Here is an 18,385-nt window from a genome sequence, read left to right as displayed (position 1 = left end):
GACAAACCTGGACGTCTTTGGAATGTGGGAGGAAACTGGAGCACCCGGAGAAAACCCATGCAGTCACAGGGAGAACATATAAAACCGTACAGACAGCACCGGTAGCCAGGATCGATTCCGGGTCCCTAGCGTTTTAAGGCAGCAACTCTACCGTTGGGCCACTGGGCTACCCCTCTGTTAATACAAAATGCTACAAGGTGGTGGATGCCAGCAAAATAACATGTTTTATTTCGTTTAGTTTAGAGATACAGCGTGGGAACAGGCCCTTCAGCCCACTGAGTCTGCACCAACCAACGATCACACGAACATTAGATCTATGTTATCCCAGTTTTGCATCCTACACACCAGAGGCGATTTACAGAAGCCAATTAGCCCACAAACCTGGGCATCTTTGGAATGTGGGATGAAACCGGAGCACCCGGAGATAACCCAAATGGTCACAGGGAGAACATACAAACTCTCATACAGACAGGACCCATAGTCAGGATCGAACCCGGGTCACTGGCGTTGTGAGGCAGCAACTCTACAGCTGCACCACCGTGCCGCCCAAGGTTTGCAAGAGGAGGAGATGTTGCAGGTAAACAAACTGCAGATCTTTCCATCCGCAGTCTGTTTAATTGATATGCACAGCATGCTTGACAATTTCCCCCCCCAAAAAATCCTGTCAGACGAAGATGTAAAACTTGTGAATACAATGCCGATGAGATAACTGTGATTGCTGCATTTCAATACTTTGCGCTATGATGTTTTAATCTCAAGGGCTGCAGTGCCAGCTAATGGATGCATTACACAACACTAGTACAAAATGCAAATCTATCTCAGTCAAGCTGCTAGGCAAAATGCCAATGATGCTGGGAAATCAGAAGTAAAAACAAAAAGTGATGGAAATACGCAGCATGTCAGGCAGCAACCTTGGAGAGGAACACAATAAACTGCAGATGCTGGAATCATAAGCAAAACACCTTATTCCGACCTTCAGGCAGAAACTAAAATCAGCTAAGCTTGTGGTCAGAACAATTAAAAAGTGGACAAGCGAGGGCATTGAAAACCTGCAGTCCTGCTTTGACTGCGTTGATTGGAATGTGTTCCGGGAAGGAACCACAAGCTTCGATGAGTATACAGACACCGTGACATCATTATGTCAGCTTTAGTGAGGACAGTTGCTTCCCACTAGGATCCGGATCAGGTTCAACAATGACGGCCTGGCTTTACAGCAGAACTCAGACAGCTCCGCCACTCTGAAGATGAGGCCTACAGCAGCGGAGATGCAGACCTCTACAGACAGGCAAAATACAAGCTGAGAAGATGAATCAGAGCTGCCAAGGAAAGGTGCTCTGAGAAGTTGAGGAGCAAGTTCTCAGCTAATGATTCTTCTTCAGTGTGGAAGGCCTTGCAAGAAATCACCAGCTACAAGAGGAAACCCCCCACCCCCCGCTCCTTGGACAATCGTCAGCTGACCAACCAGCTGAACAAGTTCTACTGCAGGTTCGATAGACAGAAACATAACCCCGATATCCCCTCCCTCCCCCTCACACTCCTCCCCAATCACCACTTCACAACTACTCACAGCCTGACTCCAGTCTACAAAGACTGGGCCCTCGTCCATTACCCACCCCCTCCTTGCTGCCCAACATCAGTTTGGCCACTTCACCATCACTAACAATAGCAATTGAGGAGCTGGAAAATCTATTCAAGGGACAGGAAAGCCGGAAATCTCCCGGACCGGACAACGTTTCCCCCTCTATCCTCAAGCTCTGTGCCAAACAACTGGCACCAGTCTACACAGTCATTCTCAACCAGTCCCTGCAAACCTGCACTGTCCCTGCCTGCTTCAAAGTCTCCACTATTGTTCCCGTACCCAAAAGGCAAGGATTAATTACTGGTCTTGATGACTACAGGCCTGTCGCATTGACCTCTGTAGTCATGAAGACCCTCAAAACTGATCACCAAACTCGGTAACCTGGGCATCGACCCCTCCCTCTGCAACTGGATACTGGACTTTCTAACCAACAGACCCCAGTCTGTTAGGTTAGACAAGCACACCTCTTCAACCCTCACCCTGAACACCGGCGTTCCACAGGGCTGTGTGCTGAGCCCCCTCCTCTACTCCCTCTTCACCTATGACTGCACACCTGTACATGGTACTAACACCATCATCAAGTATGCAGATGATACAACGGTGATTGGCCTCATCAGCAACAACGATGAGTCGGCCTACAGGGAGGAGGTCCAGCACTTAGCAGCATGGTGCGCTGACAACAACCTGGCCCTTAACTCCAAGAAGACCAAGGAGCTCATTGTAGACTTCAGGAAGTCCAGGGGCGGCACGCACACCCCCATCCACATTAACGGGACGGAGGTGGAACGTGTTTCTAGCTTCAGGTTCCTGGGAGTCAACATCTCCGATGACCTCTCTTGGACCCACAATACCTCAACTCTGATCAAGAAGGCTCACCAGCGTCTCTTCTTCCTGAGGAGACTGAAGAAGGTCCATCTGTCTCCTCAGATCCTGGTGAACTTCTACCGCTGCACCATCGAGAGCATCCTTACAAACTGCATCACAGTATGGTATGGCAACTGCTCTGTCTCCGACCGGAAGGCATTGCAGAGGGTGGTGAAAATTGCCCAACGCATCACCGGTTCCTCGCTCCCCTCCATTGAGTCTGTCCAAAGCAAGCGTTATCTGCGGAGGGCGCTCAGCATCGCCAAGGACTGCTCTCACCCCAACCATGGACTGTTTACCCTCCTACCATCCGGGAGGCGCTACAGGTCTCTCCGTTGCCGAACCAGCAGGTCCAGGAACAGCTTCTTCCCGGCGGCTGTCACTCTACTCAGCAACGTACCTCGGTGACTGCCAATCACCCCCCCACCCCCCGGACACTTATTATCACTTATTATTATTTATTTAAATCATTTGCTATGTCGCTCTTCCAGGGAGATGCTAAATGCATTTCGTTGTCTCTGTACTGTACACTGACAATGACAATTAAAATTGAATCTGAATCTGAAAGACTTGTGCTGGCCCACCTGAAAAATATCACAAACCCCCTGCTGGACCCTCTGTAGTTTGCATTCCGGGCAAATAGATCAGTGGATGACCCAGTCAACCTAGGCCTGCACTTAATCCTCCAGCACCTAGACCACCAGAGGACCAATGCAAGGATTTTGTTTGTGGATTTTAGCTCTGCATTCAGCACCATTGTGCCAGAGCTACTGCCCAATTGACTGTGCCTGAACCCCTCTGTCAGTGGATCACCAACTTCCTGACAGACAGGAAGCAGCAAGTGCGGCTGGGAAAGCACATCTCGAACCCGCTGACCCTCAGCATATGAGCAAGGCTGCGTATTCTCTCCTCTCCTTTACTCTCTCTACACCAACGACTGCACCTCCACAGACACCTCTGCCAAACTTCTCAAGTTTGCGGAAGACACAACCCTGATTGGACTGATCCAGGATGGGGAGGAATCTGTCTACAGACAGGAATTGACACAGCTGGTGTCCTGGTGCCATCGCAACAACCTGGAGCTGAACGCTCTTAAGACATGGAATTGATTGTAGACTTTAGGAGAGCTCCCCCTCCCCTCACCCCATTCACCATCAACATCACCCCAGTCACATCTGTAGAGTCATTTAAATTAATTGGAACCATCATCTCCAAGGACCTTAAATGCGGGACCACCATCGACTCCAGTCAAAACGGCCCAACAGAGGATGTACTTCCTACGGCAGCTGAGAAAACACAATCTGCCACAAACAAAGATGGTGCAGTTTTATACGGCCATCATAGAGTCTATCCTCACCTTCTCCATCATGGTCTGGTTTGGCTCAGCCACCAAGCGGAGGCTGTCATTCGGCCAGCCGAGAAGGATGTTGGCTGCAACCTTACCCCATAGACGAACTGTACACTTCAAGGGCCAGGAAGCGAGCGGGTAAGATCATCTCTGACCCCTCTCACCCTAGCCACAAACTCTTTGAAGCACTTCCCTCTGGGAGGCAACTCCAGACTGTCAAAGCCTCCACTGCCAGACACGAAAACTGTTTTTTCCCCACGAGCAGAAGCTCTACACAACAGCCAAAAGTCTGTAGCCTCCTTGTGCTCTGGTATTTTATTTAATTCTTCACGTGTTTAAATTACAATATTTTATTTGTAATTGTCTACTGTATATCGTTTTGTTACTTACGAGGAAAGCACCAAGGCAAGTTCCTTGTATGTGTACATACCTGGCTAATAAATTGTATTCAATTCAATTTAACATATATTAACAATTTAGATGAGAGAATTAAATGTGACATCTCCAAGCATGACACAAAGCTGGGTGGCAGTGTGAGCTGCGACGAGGATGCTATGAGAATGCAGGGTGACTCGGACAGGTTGGGTGAGTGGGCAGATGCAGTATAATGTGGATAAATGTAAGGTTATCCATTCTGGTGGGAAGAACAGGAAGGCAGATTATTATCTGAATTATGTCAGATTAGGAAAAGGGGAAGTGCAATGAGACCTGGGTGTGCTTGTACATCAGTCACTGAAAGTAAGCATGCAGTTACAGCAGGCAGTGAAGAAAGCTAATGACATGTTGGACTTCATTGCGAGAGGATTTTAATTTAGGAGCAAAGAGGTCCTACATTTTGTACAGGGCCCTGGTGAGACCGCACCTGGAGTATTGTGTGCAATTTTTGTCTCCAAATTTGAGGAAGGACATTATTGCTATTGAGAGAATGCAGCGTAGGTTCACCAGGTTAATTCCCGGGATGGTGGGACTGACATATGATGAGGGAATGGGTCGACTGGGCTTGTATCCATTGGAATTTAGAAGGATAAGAGGGAATCTTACAGAAACGTATAACATTCTTAAAGGATTGGGCAAGCTAGATGCAGGAAAAATGTTCCTGATGTTGGGGAATCCAGAACCTGGGGTCCTAGTTTCAGAATAAGGGGTAGGTCATGTAGGACTGAGATGATGAAAACGTCTTCACCCAGCAAGTTGTGAATCTCTGGAATTCTCTGCCACTGAACGCAGTGGAGGCCGATTCACTGGATGTTTTCAAGAAAGAGTTAGATTTGGCTCTTAGGGCTAAAGGAATCCAGGGATATGGGGAAAAAGCAGGAATGGGGTACTGATTTTAGATGATCAGCCATGATCATATTGAATGGTGGTGCTGACTCGAAGAGCTAATGGCCTACTCCTGCACCTATGTTCTATGTTTCTAAGTCTAAAATAAAGTCTAAAGTAACTCAGTGGGTCAGGCAGCATCTGCGGAGGAAATGATCAGACAATGTTTTGGTCAGTATCCTTCTATTATAGTTCGGAGGGGGACTGGGGGTCATCACTGTTGGCCATGGTGCATTTTTTATTGTACGAGTCCCAAGTTGACGGGGCAGTGAAGAAGGAATCTGGCAGGCTTGCCTTCATTGGGCAGGGCATTGAGTACAGGAGTTTGAGTCATCACATTACAACTGTACAAGGTGAGATACACTTGGGAGTATTTTGTGCCAGTTTAAGAATAAGGGGTAGGCCATTTAGGACTGAGATGAGGAAAAACATCTTCACCCAGCGGGTCGCCCAGCTATCGGAAAGATGTCAATTAGCAGGAAAGGGCGCAGAAAATGGATGTTACTGGGACTGGAGGGCTTGAGTTATAAGGATAGGCTGGGGCACTAAGCATAGAAGATTGAGTGGTGACATTTACAGAGCCATATAAAATCAAGAGGAGCACAGGTAAGCTGGATGGTTAGTGTCTTTGTCCCAGGGTAGGATTGTCTAAAACTAGAATGCCCCTGTCCCACTTAGGAAACCTGAACGGAAACCTCTGGAGACGTTGTGCCCCACCCAAGGTTTCCGTGTGGTTCCCGGAGGTTCCTGGAGGTTTTTGTCAGTCTCTCTACCTGCTTCCACTACCTGCAACCTCCGGCAGCCACCTGCAACCTCCGGGAACCGCACGGAAACCTTGGGTGGGGTGCAAAGTCTCCAGAGGTTTCCGTTCAGGTTTCCTAAGTGGGACAGGGGCATTTCAGTGAGAGGGAGAAAGAGAAGTCGTGGGTATAATGGAGCTGCCAAGTGAAGTTATAGACGCAGTTTGAATTGGGGTTAAGGCCAGTTTTTAGTTTAGTTTAGTTTAGAGATACAGCGCAGGAACAGACCCTTCGGACTACCGAGTCCATGCCGACCAGTGATCCCCGCACACTAACACTACACAATACACACTAGGGACAATTTACAATGATACCAAGTCAATTAACCTATAAACCTGTGTGTCTTTGGAGTGTGGGAGGAAACTGGAGATCCCGGAGAAAACCCACAGATGGGCAGTGTAGGCTAATGAGGAGAACGGTCATGGGGAGAACGTGCAAACTCCGTACAGACAAGCATCAGGATCGAACCCGGGTCTCTGGCGCAGTAAGGCAGCAACTCTACTGCTGCGCCGGCATGCCGCCCGCAACTTAATCGCTCAGAGGGTGGCAGGTACATGGAACGAGCAACCAGTGGAATTGGTAGTGGCGGGTGTAATGAAGACTTTTTAAAGACACTTGGACGGGTACATGGATAAGAAAGGCTTGGAGGGATAGAAGCACAGACAATTGGGACTAGCTCAGTTGGCCAACTTGGTCGGCATGGACAAGTTGGGCTGAAGGGCTTGTTTTTGTGCTGTATAGCTCTAACTCCAATGTTCAACCCTCAACCAACACACTCGTCTTCATAACAGAAGTAGGCACTTCAAAAGTAACACACAATTCTGATGTGCTTTGGGACGAGCATAGAACTTGAAAAGTGCTACATCAATACAAGTACTTTAAAGGCCTGTCTAAGAAGTCCGTGACTGATATCCACTGACAAGATGATGATGTTTTTTTTTTAAACGCTAAGATGAACTGTGATGTGAGCTTACTTCACACAGGCTGATTGCTTGGCCTTTTATCTCATTGACCAGAGTGTTATCTTGCCGTCTGCAATCGAATTGTAGGTTGATAGCCAAAAGTCCGAACTATTGATTCAGAGGCACGAGTTTAAATCACATGATGGCAACAGGGGAAATTAAATTCAGGCAAAAATATTAAGTTTGATTTTATGAAAGTAAAGCTTGTCTTAGTGAAGGCAAATACAAAACGACTGCATTTTTTGCAAGATCTCATCCAACTTAAAAGTTTATAAGACATACGAGCAGAATTAGACCATTTGGCCCATCTGCCATTCAATCATGGCTGATTTATCATTCCCTTTCAACCCCATTCTCCTGCCTTTCCCCCGCAACTTTTGACACCCTTACTAATCAAGAAACTATCAATCTCCGCTTTAAAAATACCAAAGACGGCCTCCACAGTCGTCTATGGCAATGAATTCCACATTCATCACCCTTTGGCTCAGAAATTCCTCCTCAACACTTTTCTAAAAAGGTACATCCTTTTATTCTGAGGCTCTGCCTCTGGTCCTTGATCTACTACTAGTGGAAAAATCCTCTCCTTATTCACTCTATCCAGTTCTTTGAGGCCTTACAGAAATGGAAACTTGCCCTCATTACCCTACACTGCCAATCTGTGTTTCTGGACCCAACAATACAGTGGACTCTGAGTACATTCCTCACTATGGAGTCATAGAGTCATACAGCGTGAAAATAGGCCCATCGGCCCAACTTGCCCACACCAGCCAACATGTCCCATCTGCACTAGTCCCACCTGCCTGTTTTTGCCCCTTATCCCTCTAAACGTGGCCGATCCATGTACCTGTCTACACATTTCTTTAACATTGCGATAGTACCCGCCTCAACTAATTCCTCCGGCAGCTCGTTCGCTACACCCACCACCTTTTGTGTAAAAAAGTTACTCCTCAGATTAGATTTAAAATCCCCCCCTCCCCTTAAACCTATAACTTTTGATTCTCAATATATCGTCTGGTTCGCAAACAGTTAATATCAGAACAGTTAAGGACACACAATGAACGCCAGTAATATATCAATTTGCGACTAACATACAAGTTTCTGCACTAGTCTCCATAACAGACGTCTACACTTCAAAATAACACAAACTGTGATGTGCTTTGAGACTAGCGTAGAGTTCGAACACTTCTACATCAGTTTAAGGGCTTTAAAGACCTGTCTAAGCCCTTGGCTGATATCCACTGACAACAAAAGCAGTTTTGTTTCAGAAGCATGAAGATGAATTGTGATGTGAGCTTACTTCACACTATTATCTGATGGCCTGTTATTTACGACATTGATATGCAGCGCAACCCAACTGTTTTAAGTACAGTGGTTTAAAGGAATGTTGAAAAGGAAATCTATTGCAGTGCCTCTAACAGATGAGGCTGATAGATGGCAAGGTATCTGGAAGAGCTTTCTTTCTTATCTTAGAAGACTGTTCTGTTTTATCTTGTTAACTTAAGTGCGATTTTGTATATTGGAAATTGAAGTGAGAGATGGTCCAAACACAGTGGATATAATAGGTAGATAGACACAAAAACTGGAGTAACTCAGTGGGTCAGGCAGCATGTAGGGGGAAAAGGAATAGGTGACTTTTTGGGTACACTGGTCACACAATAATACAAAGAACATAAAATAGGAGCAGCGGTGGGCCATTTGGCTCTGCAAAACAAGTCTACTGTTCATCATGATCGTCCCTCAATATCCCAAAATCCATCAATCCCTATTTTGAACAAAATCAGTGTCTGAGCCTCCACAGCCCTTTAGGATAGAAAATTCCTACGATTCACCACTTTTGGTGTAATAACATTTTCCTCATCCCAGTCGTAACTGGCCTTCTCCTGTATTTCTGGAATTGTGACCCGCTAGTCCTGGACAATTCAGCCAAGGAAGTCATCTTTCCTATAACTAGCCTCGTAACAATTCTGTAAGCTTCATTCTAAGAACTCCTCTTAAATTAGAAATTCCTCCTTTGAAAATAGAAGTATAAAATCAAGCCAGTGCTGAATCAAGGGTCAATGCTCTTCAGCAATTTTGGAGATAATGCATGAACGCACAAAGATTATGAATGGAAGAAATAAGAGCAGACGCAAGCCACCTGCTCCGCAAGCCTGCTCCAGCATTCAATAAGTTCATGGATGATCTGACTCTAACTTCACGCTACAATCCCTTCAACACAGCAATTTTTCACTCCCTTGCAAATCAACAGTCTATCTGCAGCTACTTTAAAAGTGTTCAAACATTCCATTTGCACTTCCCTTTAAGGGGCTGCACAGGGGCGCAGCGGTAGAGTTGCTGGCTCACAGAGCCAGAGACCCAGGTTAGAATCCGACTACGGGTGCTGTCTGTACAGAGTGTGCATGTTCTCCCTGTGACCGCGTGGGTATTCTCTGGGTGCTCCGTCCGGTTTCCTCCCACACTCCAAAGATGTGCAGGTTTGTACATTAATTGGTTTCAGTAAAATTGTCCCTAGTGTGTAGGATAGTGCTAGTGTAGGGAGTGATGACTAGTTGGCACAGACTCGGTGGACCAAAGGGTCTGTACCTCTAAATTCTAAAAATAATTCCAAAAGGTTCATGATGCTCTAAGATGTGAAAATAATGCACCTTATCTCCGTCTTAAATGGACAACATCCTACATTAAACATTGAATTCTAAAATTTTAGGTTACCCCGACAAACCCTCCCTCCCCTTCCTCTTTCTCCCCCTGCATTGTGTCCCACCTGCACTCACACCTATTTCTCCTCTCTCCCCCCCCCCCCCCCCCCCCCCCCCTCCCACTACATTATAGTTCATTGAGTATAGAAGCTGGGATGTAATGTTAAAATTGTACAAGGCATTGGTGAGACCAAATCTGGAGTATGGTGTACAATTTTGGTCGCCCAATTATAGGAAGGATGTCAACAAAATAGAGAGAGTACAGAGGAGATTTACTAGAATGTTGCCTGGGTTTCAACAACTAAGTTACAGAGATAGGTTGAATAAGTTAGGTCTTTATTCTCTGGAGCGCAGAAGGTTAAGGGGGGACTTGATAGAGGTCTTTAAAATGATGAGAGGGGTAGACAGAGTTGATGTGATCAAGCTTTTCCCTTTGAGAATAGGGAAGATTCAAACAAGAGGACATGACTTCAGAATTAAGGGACAGAAGTTTAGGGGTAACATGAGGGGGAACGTCTTTACTCAGATAGTGGTAGCGGTGTGGAATGAGCTTCCAGTGGAAGTGGTGGCGGCAGGTTCGTTGGTATCATTTAAAAATAAATTGGATAGGCATATGGATGAGAAGGGAATGGAGGGTTATGGTATGAGTGCAGGCAGGTGGGACTAAGGGGAAAAAGTTGTTTGGCACGGACTTGTAGGGCCGAGATGGCCTGTTTCCGTGCTGTAATTGTTATATGGTTATTATTTTATCTGGCTACACAATTTTGTCTCACGCCTCAGTTTTAATATCTGGCCTTTGTTCCAACAATCTGACCCCCCCCCCCCCCCCCCCCCCCCCTTCCTCCCCTCCCATGCCTTTGCCTATCTATCAGCTGCCATGCATTGTCCTCCCCCTTCCAGCTTGCTTTTCCACACCCACGCCCCCTCCCACAATCAGTCTGAAGAAGGGTCCTGACCAGAAACGTCACCTATCCATGTTCTCCAGTGGTGCTGTCTTACTGAGTTACACCAGGTTTTTGTGTCCTATTTTGTAAACCAGCAACTGCACTTCCTTGTTTCTACACTATATTAAACAGTAGCAGTTCTGGGCTCTCATACATATGGAAACACCATTTCCACATCCACCCTTTCATGACATCTCAGGGTCTTGCGTTTCTATCAAGTTTCCCTTCACTCTAATCTGTGAGAATTTCATTGTTCCATTTTGTGATATATGACAATAAAATACTCTCGACTGTTGAAATACAAACCTGCCAACGTTTGGCCCATATCTCTCTAAACCTATCCTATTCCTGTACCTGTTCAAAAGGGAACTGCAGATGCTGGAATATCGAATGTACACAAAATTGCTGGGGAAACTCAGCGGGTGCAGCAGCATCTATGGAGCGAAGGAAATAGGCGACGTTTCGGGCCGAAACCCTTCTTCAGACTGATGGGGGGGTGGGGAAAGAAAGAAGGAAAAGGGGAGGAGGAGGAGGAGGAGCCCGAGGGCGGGCGGATGGGAGGGTGGGAGGAGACAGCTAGAGGGTTAAGGAAGGGGAGGAGACAGCACGGGCTAGCCAAATTGGGAGAATTCAATGTTAATGCCATAAGGACGCAAGGTCCCCAGACGGAATATGAGGTGCTGTTCCTCCAATTTCCGCTGTTGCTCACTCTGGCAATGGAGGAGACCCAGGACAGAGAGGTCGGATTGGGAATGGGAGGGGGAGTTGAAGTGCTGAGCCACCGGGAGGTCAGGTAGGTTGTTGCGGACTGAGCGGAGGTGTTCGGCGAAACGATCGCCCAACCTACGCTTGGTCTCACCGATGTAAATCAGCTGACATCTAGAGCAGCGGATGCAGTAGATGAGGTTGGAGGAGATACAGGTGAACCTTTGTCGCACCTGGAACGACTGCTTGGGACCTTGAATGGAGTCGAGGGGGGAGGTGAAGGGACAGGTGTTGCATTTCTTGCGGTTGCAACGGAAAGTGCCCGGGGAGGGGGTGGTGCGGGAGGGAAGGGAAGAATTGACGAGGGAGTTGCGGAGGGAGCAGTCTTTGCGGAAGGCAGACATGGGGGGAGATGGGAAGATGTGGCGAGTGGTGGGGTCACGTTGGAGGTGGCGGAAATGGCGGAGGATTATGTGTTGTATTTGCCGGCTGGTGGGGTGAAAGGTGAGGACCAGAGGGACTCTGCCCTTGTTGCGTATGCGGGGATGGGGAGAGAGAGCAGTGTTACGGGGTATGGATGAGACCCTGGTGTGAGCCTCATCTATGGTGGCGGAGGGGAATCCCCGTTCCCTGAAGAACGAGGACATTTCCGATGCCCTGGTATGAAATGTCTCATCCTATTCCTGTACCTGTCTAATTGTTTCTTAAACGTTGCAATAGTCCCTGTCTCAACTACCTCCTCTGGCAGCTCATTCCACACATGCACCACCCTTTGTGTGAAAAAGCTACCCCTCAGGTTTCTATTAAATCTTTCCCCCTTCAACTTAGAGTCCTGAGCGCAACTTCCAAACCAATTGAAGACATTACGTTTTAAACCATGCAATAACATAAATAAAGTAATTTCATCGCTTTAATTTCATATATTTATGTCTGTTCGGTACAGTATCAATAAAGCAAAGGATCACAGACCAAGACAGATTATTAACACTAAGCCTGAGCATTGTTTCAAATTTGTGAGCACACCATACGTTTTGCTCTGCTTCTGTAATCTTGCTCCCGACAAGTTGCAGCCCTTGTATCCGGGAAGCATCCACAGCTGAACACCAGAGGGCATCATTGGAATTAGATAAAGTTCCTAACTGTAAATCAGGTTTACTTTGCTCCACAGCACACAAGGTGCTGGAGTAACTCAGTGGTCAGGCAGCATCTCTGAAGGATGTGGATAGGCAACGTTTTGTTGGGATGACCCAAAACCTATTAAATTTTGGTGTTGCCATTTTGACTATATTTCAGGTCCACAGACATTAACATATAATTCCATAAATCAATATTGAAACAATTTCTAGTGGGCAGCATGGTGGCACAGCGGTAGAGTTGCTGCCTTACAGCGTCAGAGACCCAGGTTCGATCCTGACCACAGCTGCTATCTGTATGGAGTTTGTACGTTCTCCCTGTGACCGCGTGGGTTTTCTTTGGGTGTTCCACTTTCCTCCCACACTCCAAAAACGTACATGTTTGCAGATTAATTGTCTTCGGTAAGTTGCAAAATTGTCCTCGTCTGTGTAGGTTAGTGAACAGGCTGAACGATGGTCAGCAAGGACTCAGTGGTCAAAGGGCCTGTGCCTACACTGTATCACAAAGGCTAAAGTGGCATTTTAAATAGAATAGGCATTTGGTTGGAAGCCAGAGACATAGCTGTGCAGATCTTAGGAGTGCAATGAATTGTGTTTGGTCTGCCAACCTTCCTCGGTTGTGATCGAAAGATACAGCATGGAAACTGGCGCTTTGGCCCATTCACACCGTTCGATGTTATCTCACTTTCCCATCCGCTCCTTACACACGAGGGGCAATTTACAGAGAACAATTAACCTACAATCCCGCACCTCTTTGTGATGTGGGCTGAAACTGGAGAAAACCCACGTCGTCACAGGGAGAACGTGCAAACTTCACACGGACAGCGCCAGAGGTCAGAGGTCCAAGCTGGGTCTCTGGTGGTGAAGGCAGCAGCACCACTGTGCCACCCCCACACCCCTTCACACCCTTTATATTTCCATGGCCTCTACCTCTGTGGGATCAATGGGTCTGGAAGTCTTGATGCATTGGTCATTCTGTAAGGCAGAGTGGGGCGTGAAGGGCAAGAAGGCCTCAGATAACAGATCACGTGGCCCCTCCCCAACACTGACCAGATGGCTCTGCAAAACCCCCTTTTATGTGTGGACTACTATATATTAGCGGGACCAAGCACAGACTAGGCGATCATTTCGCTGATCACCTTCGCTCAGTCCGCATGGGCCTACGCGATCTCCCGGTTGCTAAACACTTAACTCCCCGTCCCATTCCCACACTGATCTTTCTGTCCTGTTCACTGTCAGAGTGAGGCCAACCTCAAGTTGGAGCGACATAACTTAAGCTGAACATGTCTGATTTGATGTAGGCCGATTAACATGCCATCATTGTTTTACAAACAGCTGATGCATACACTCGCATCTCACAGTTCTGTCGGGTAGACAGCACGGTTGTTCACAAAGCTGTCCTTTTAATTTCAAACTGATTACTGTTTGCAAAATACTTTGGAACAGGATTTTTTTTTAATTAAATGCCTGCAAAACCCACGTAATTTTATAACTGCTGAATAGTCCCTCACAGTAATCTTTCTTCCTCTCCACAAAAGTACTCACATTTGCATTTTAAGAAGTTAATGCCCTGACCCGAATCCTGTGTCTGATACCATTCATTCACATTACCAGGCAACCGATCAAGTGCATCCCAGACCTAACACTCAGTGGAATGAGGGGACATGGGCTGTGTGAGACTGATGCCCATTTCCAGCTAATTTCACACTTCAGTTGGTTGGAACGTATAATGGTATCCAAACCAAAGTCATGCCATTGCCACAGACTGTCTTTATATTAATGGCCGAAGACAGACACAAATGGCTGGTGTAACTCAGCAGGTCAGGCCACATCTCTGGAAAAACTAATCGGTAACATTTCGGGTCAAGACCCTTCTTCAGACCGAAAGTCGGGGGAAAGGAGAAACGAGAGGTACAGAGGGTACTTAGGAGAAATGAATGGAAGATATGCAAAAAGCAACACTAATTAAGGAAATGGGATAATCAAGTATTAATGGTGTTGCGTGGTATGTTCAATTAAGTGAACACCACAACATTATTAGTACAATAAGTTTTACCATTGCATCTGAACAATGACACTGCTGCTGGAAGAACTTCACCAGTCCAGCAGCTTGTGTGAAAGGGTCCCTGACAAAAATGTTTACTGTTGTCACAAAGAATTGCAAATGCTAGTTTACTTAAAAAAACCCCACAAAGTACTGGAGTAACTCAGCCGGTCAGATAGCATCCATGTCTTCCAGAGATGATGCCTGACCCACTGAGTTACTCCAGCAGCACAGTGCCAGAGAGTCATAGTCAAACAGCATGGAAACAGCATAGGCCCTTCAGCCCAACTTGTCCATGCTGACCAGCATGCCCCATCTACACTAGTCCTCCCCCTGCCTGTGTTTGCCCCGTATATCCCTCTAAACCTATCCTATCCATGTACCAGTCAAAATGTTATTAAACTTTGTAATAGTGCCTGTCTCAACTACCTCCTCTGGCAGATCGTTCCATAAACCTACCACCTTTGGTGTAAAAAGGTAACTGCAGATGAAAGTTACTCCAGCACTTTGTCTCTAGATGCTCCATTTAAGTTTGTCCCATTTGCCTGTACAAATGAAAGACGATTTTGCAACTGCCAGGCCAATGGCCCTTTCGGACAAAGTTAAAACTCTACACTTTTATCAACTTTGGGCTTGATTCCCACAAAGGCAACGGAAATGTGGTGACTCTTGTACTTGAGTGTTATAACCGAACGGTATGCAAAACATAATTTCACTGTACCTAGGTACAGGTGACAATAAAGTACCATATGGTTTCTCTTTCTACAGAGGCTCGAGATTGGATAAGTTCTTCCAGCAGTTCCTGCTTTTGTTGCACATTTCAGCATCTTACATTTGTTTTCATACATCTGAACAATTATTTGAGCAGGGAGCTCTTTGCAATTACATCCTACTTTGTGATTTAACTAGACACGCAGATTACATGACAACAGTCAACTGTGAAGATTGCCATAGCTGCCACATGTCACACCACAAGTGCCATTCCAATAAATAAAACACACATGAGGAAAACTCACAGAAATTCAATGGTCCTCAGGCCAAGATGAAGGGGCAAGTGCCTACCTTTTCCAACGTGTTGGGACTCGTGGGAGAGGAGAGTGTGGTTGTGGAGAGGCTGGGAGCTGGGTTGTACGGGTGGCATGTCCTTTCCTGAATGCCACCTGATCTTCGTGACCAATCCACCACCCCAGAACTAAATGGTTGATTCGCCGGGAGGGGAGGTTTGCTGAAGGTGGGCGACTCCACCACTTTGGGCTTGCTGACTTCTACTTCCCATCGGAGCCCGTCGTTCCTGGAGCTGGACGCATGACGCGAGGTGAGCGGGTTGCAGAAGCCGGCTGCACACTGCTGCAGCTGCACCCTGCCGGCCGCTAGCTCCGAGCCTGCACTCTCTCTGCTCCACGGTGCACTCTTCTGCACAGTCACCGCATCCAGGAAGTTGCCCGTCTTACCCGTGGGGGAAGCGGCCGAGGGAGACAAGCTTCGCCTTGCGCCCGGTTTGCATGCACCGCCGGGTGTGCAAGCGCTCGGTCCGCAGCTGCCAACATCTGTCCAGCGGCGCCCCACCTCGACCTCAGGTCGCCCCTGAGCGCACAAGGCTTGGCAGGACTGTTTGCGGTTGTCGTGGCAGCCGCCAGCCACGCCCCCGGTGTCTATGGCCGCAGCAAGCCGCTCGGAGCCGGGCTTGTCCTGGATGCATCGCCCCTTCGCCTGCCCAGCCCCGCTGGACGGGGATTGCAGCCGGACGAAAAGGAAGGAAGTCTTGACTTGCTTCTCAGCCATTTCCTACTCACATCATTAGCCAGCCTCAGTGGAAGGGAAGATTTCCTAGAAAACAAAATGACAAACGGTAATGATTTAGAAAGTTCAATGTTGTTAATTAAAACTTTTTTTTAATTTTTTTTTTAAAGGTAGTCACTTAGTTTAGAGACACAAGGAACTGCAGATGCTGGAATGGATGAAACTCAAAGTGCTGGAGTAACTCAACGGGACAGGGATGTTTCATTCCGAAGTTTTGGACCAAGCATCGCTTAACCATCAGTCTGAAGAAGGGTTTCGGCCCGAAACGTCGCCTATTTCCTTCGCTCCATAGATGCTGCTGCACCCGCTGAGTTTCCCCAGCAATTTTGTGTACCATCGCTTAACCATGTTGTCCAGAGATGCTGCCTGGCCCACCGAGTTACTGCAGCACTTTGTGTAGTACATAGATAGAAACAAAGAAGAACAGATGCTCTTTAAAAAGTTCGTGTCTGGTCTGAAGCTTTAGTCTGAAGAAGGGTCCCGACCCGAAATGTTGCCTACTCACGTTCTCCAGAGATGCTGCCTGGCCCACAGATTTACTCCAGCACTTGGTGTAGTTTACAGAAACAAAGAATTGGCGATGGTGCACAAAAAAAGCTGGAGAAACTCAGCGGGTGCCGCAGCATCTATGGAGCGAAGGATTCCTTCGCTCCATAGATGCTGCTGCACCCGCTGAGTTTCTCCAGCTTTATTGTGTACCTTCGATTTTCCAGCATCTGCAGTTCCTTCTTAAACAAAGAATTGGCGATGCTGGTTATACATTTCTTGTCTGACCATAATTTTTAAACTGAAGAAGGGTCCCGACCCAAAATGTCACCAATCCATGTTCTCCAGAGATGCTATCTGACTCATTGAGTTACTCCAGCACTTTGTGTAGTTTCGTTTAGTGATACGGCATCGAAACAAGACCACTGAAAGCCACGCTGACCAGTGATCGGCCGTTCATGTTATCTCATCCTCTCTTGACACGGCAGGGGACATTTTATTTTTTAAAGAGGGCCAATTAACCTACAGATCCACTCGTCTAGGGGATGCGGGAGGAAACCCACGCGGTCACGGGGAGAATGTGCAAACTCCACACAGACAGCACACGAGGTCAGGATCGAACCCGGGACTCTGGCGCTGTGAAGCAGCAGCTCCAGCAGCTGGGCTCACTTGGTGAGCGCAGTCTTGCCTTTCCCACACTCCCACTAAAGTAAACATTGCATTAGCAACCACGTTTCTCCCGCGGCATGTAGAATTACCCAGAAGAATTGAAACACTCAGAGCTTTAACCGTTCATCGTCCAAACAGCAGCAGCAGCAGCAGCGTAAACCATTGGAAGATTGTAGCCACTAATAACTGGCAGCCAATGTTTCTCTCTCTCTCTCTTTGCCAGCCCGGCGTTATACAACACCACTTTCATCAAGAATGAGCCTAAAACCCCACCGCATCCAAAGGCACCCATCTAACTGTAGACCGCGACCACACCATGTGTGTCCCCCTTGAAGGACAGACTTACGTTGCAATGCTCCCGTGTGTTGTTTCAATCGCAAAGCACCTCATAAACTCCCTGGAATTGAGGCGCCTTGCTTTTTCCCAACTTCCCTCCTCTTTCCCGCTACACTGCCGGCAAGCGGGCCCCGTACTTTGAAAATCGTCGCGTGGTTTCCTGGTAATGCGATGAGTTGAATGGACAACACATACAGGGAAATACCATTCACATCACCAAGGGCCTTAGTCACCCTGGTTATCTAGCCTGTGATGCGTTGATCGTGAGCCCATCTCTCTGCCAAAGCCGGACACAAAATGCTGGAGCAGCAACTCAGCGGGACAGGCAGCATCTCTGGAGAGAAAGAATGGGTGATGTTTCGGGTCGAGACCCTTCTTCAGACCTTTTCCAAAGTTTATTTCCCCGCCCGCCCCGACTCTCAGCCTGGAGAAGGGTCTCGACCCTAAACGTCACCTATTTCTTTTCTCCATAGATGCTGTCTGGCTCGCTGGGTTACTCCAGCTTTTTGTAACTTCCTCCTCTTTTCCGAACCAGTCTTCTTACAACTCACAGGAACGTGGAATCAAATCCTTTCGTCGCTCACATTCACAAAAAAAGAAGTTGACGAACAAGAGCCCTATTGTAATCCATGATTAATGTTATATATTTAATTCTCTACACATTGTTTTATATAACCTGCAAAAAATATACCTCACCTA

The 18,385-nt window shown here is 47.2% G+C and overlaps 1 protein-coding gene across 3 annotated transcripts in view; it reads right to left on the bottom strand.

Annotated features, from left to right (window-relative positions):
* psd3 (pleckstrin and Sec7 domain containing 3) overlaps nt 1-18,385 on the bottom strand; it is a 480,227-nt gene that overhangs the window by 443,229 nt on the left and 18,613 nt on the right. For 2 of the 3 annotated variants that reach the window (XM_033021839.1, XM_033021848.1), the window contains exon 2: nt 15,458-16,222. In XM_033021839.1, coding sequence (XP_032877730.1) covers nt 15,458-16,177 — 720 coding nt within the window. In that variant the 5' untranslated portion in view covers nt 16,178-16,222. The remainder of the gene's footprint in view (nt 1-15,457; nt 16,223-18,385) is intronic. The other variant, XM_033021856.1, reaches the window with a different exon arrangement.

Source organism: Amblyraja radiata, chromosome 1, assembly GCF_010909765.2.
Source record: "Amblyraja radiata isolate CabotCenter1 chromosome 1, sAmbRad1.1.pri, whole genome shotgun sequence".
Lineage (NCBI taxonomy): Eukaryota > Metazoa > Chordata > Chondrichthyes > Rajiformes > Rajidae > Amblyraja > Amblyraja radiata.
Note: the sequence above shows the minus strand (reverse complement) of the source record. Positions and strands in the feature narration are given on the sequence as shown.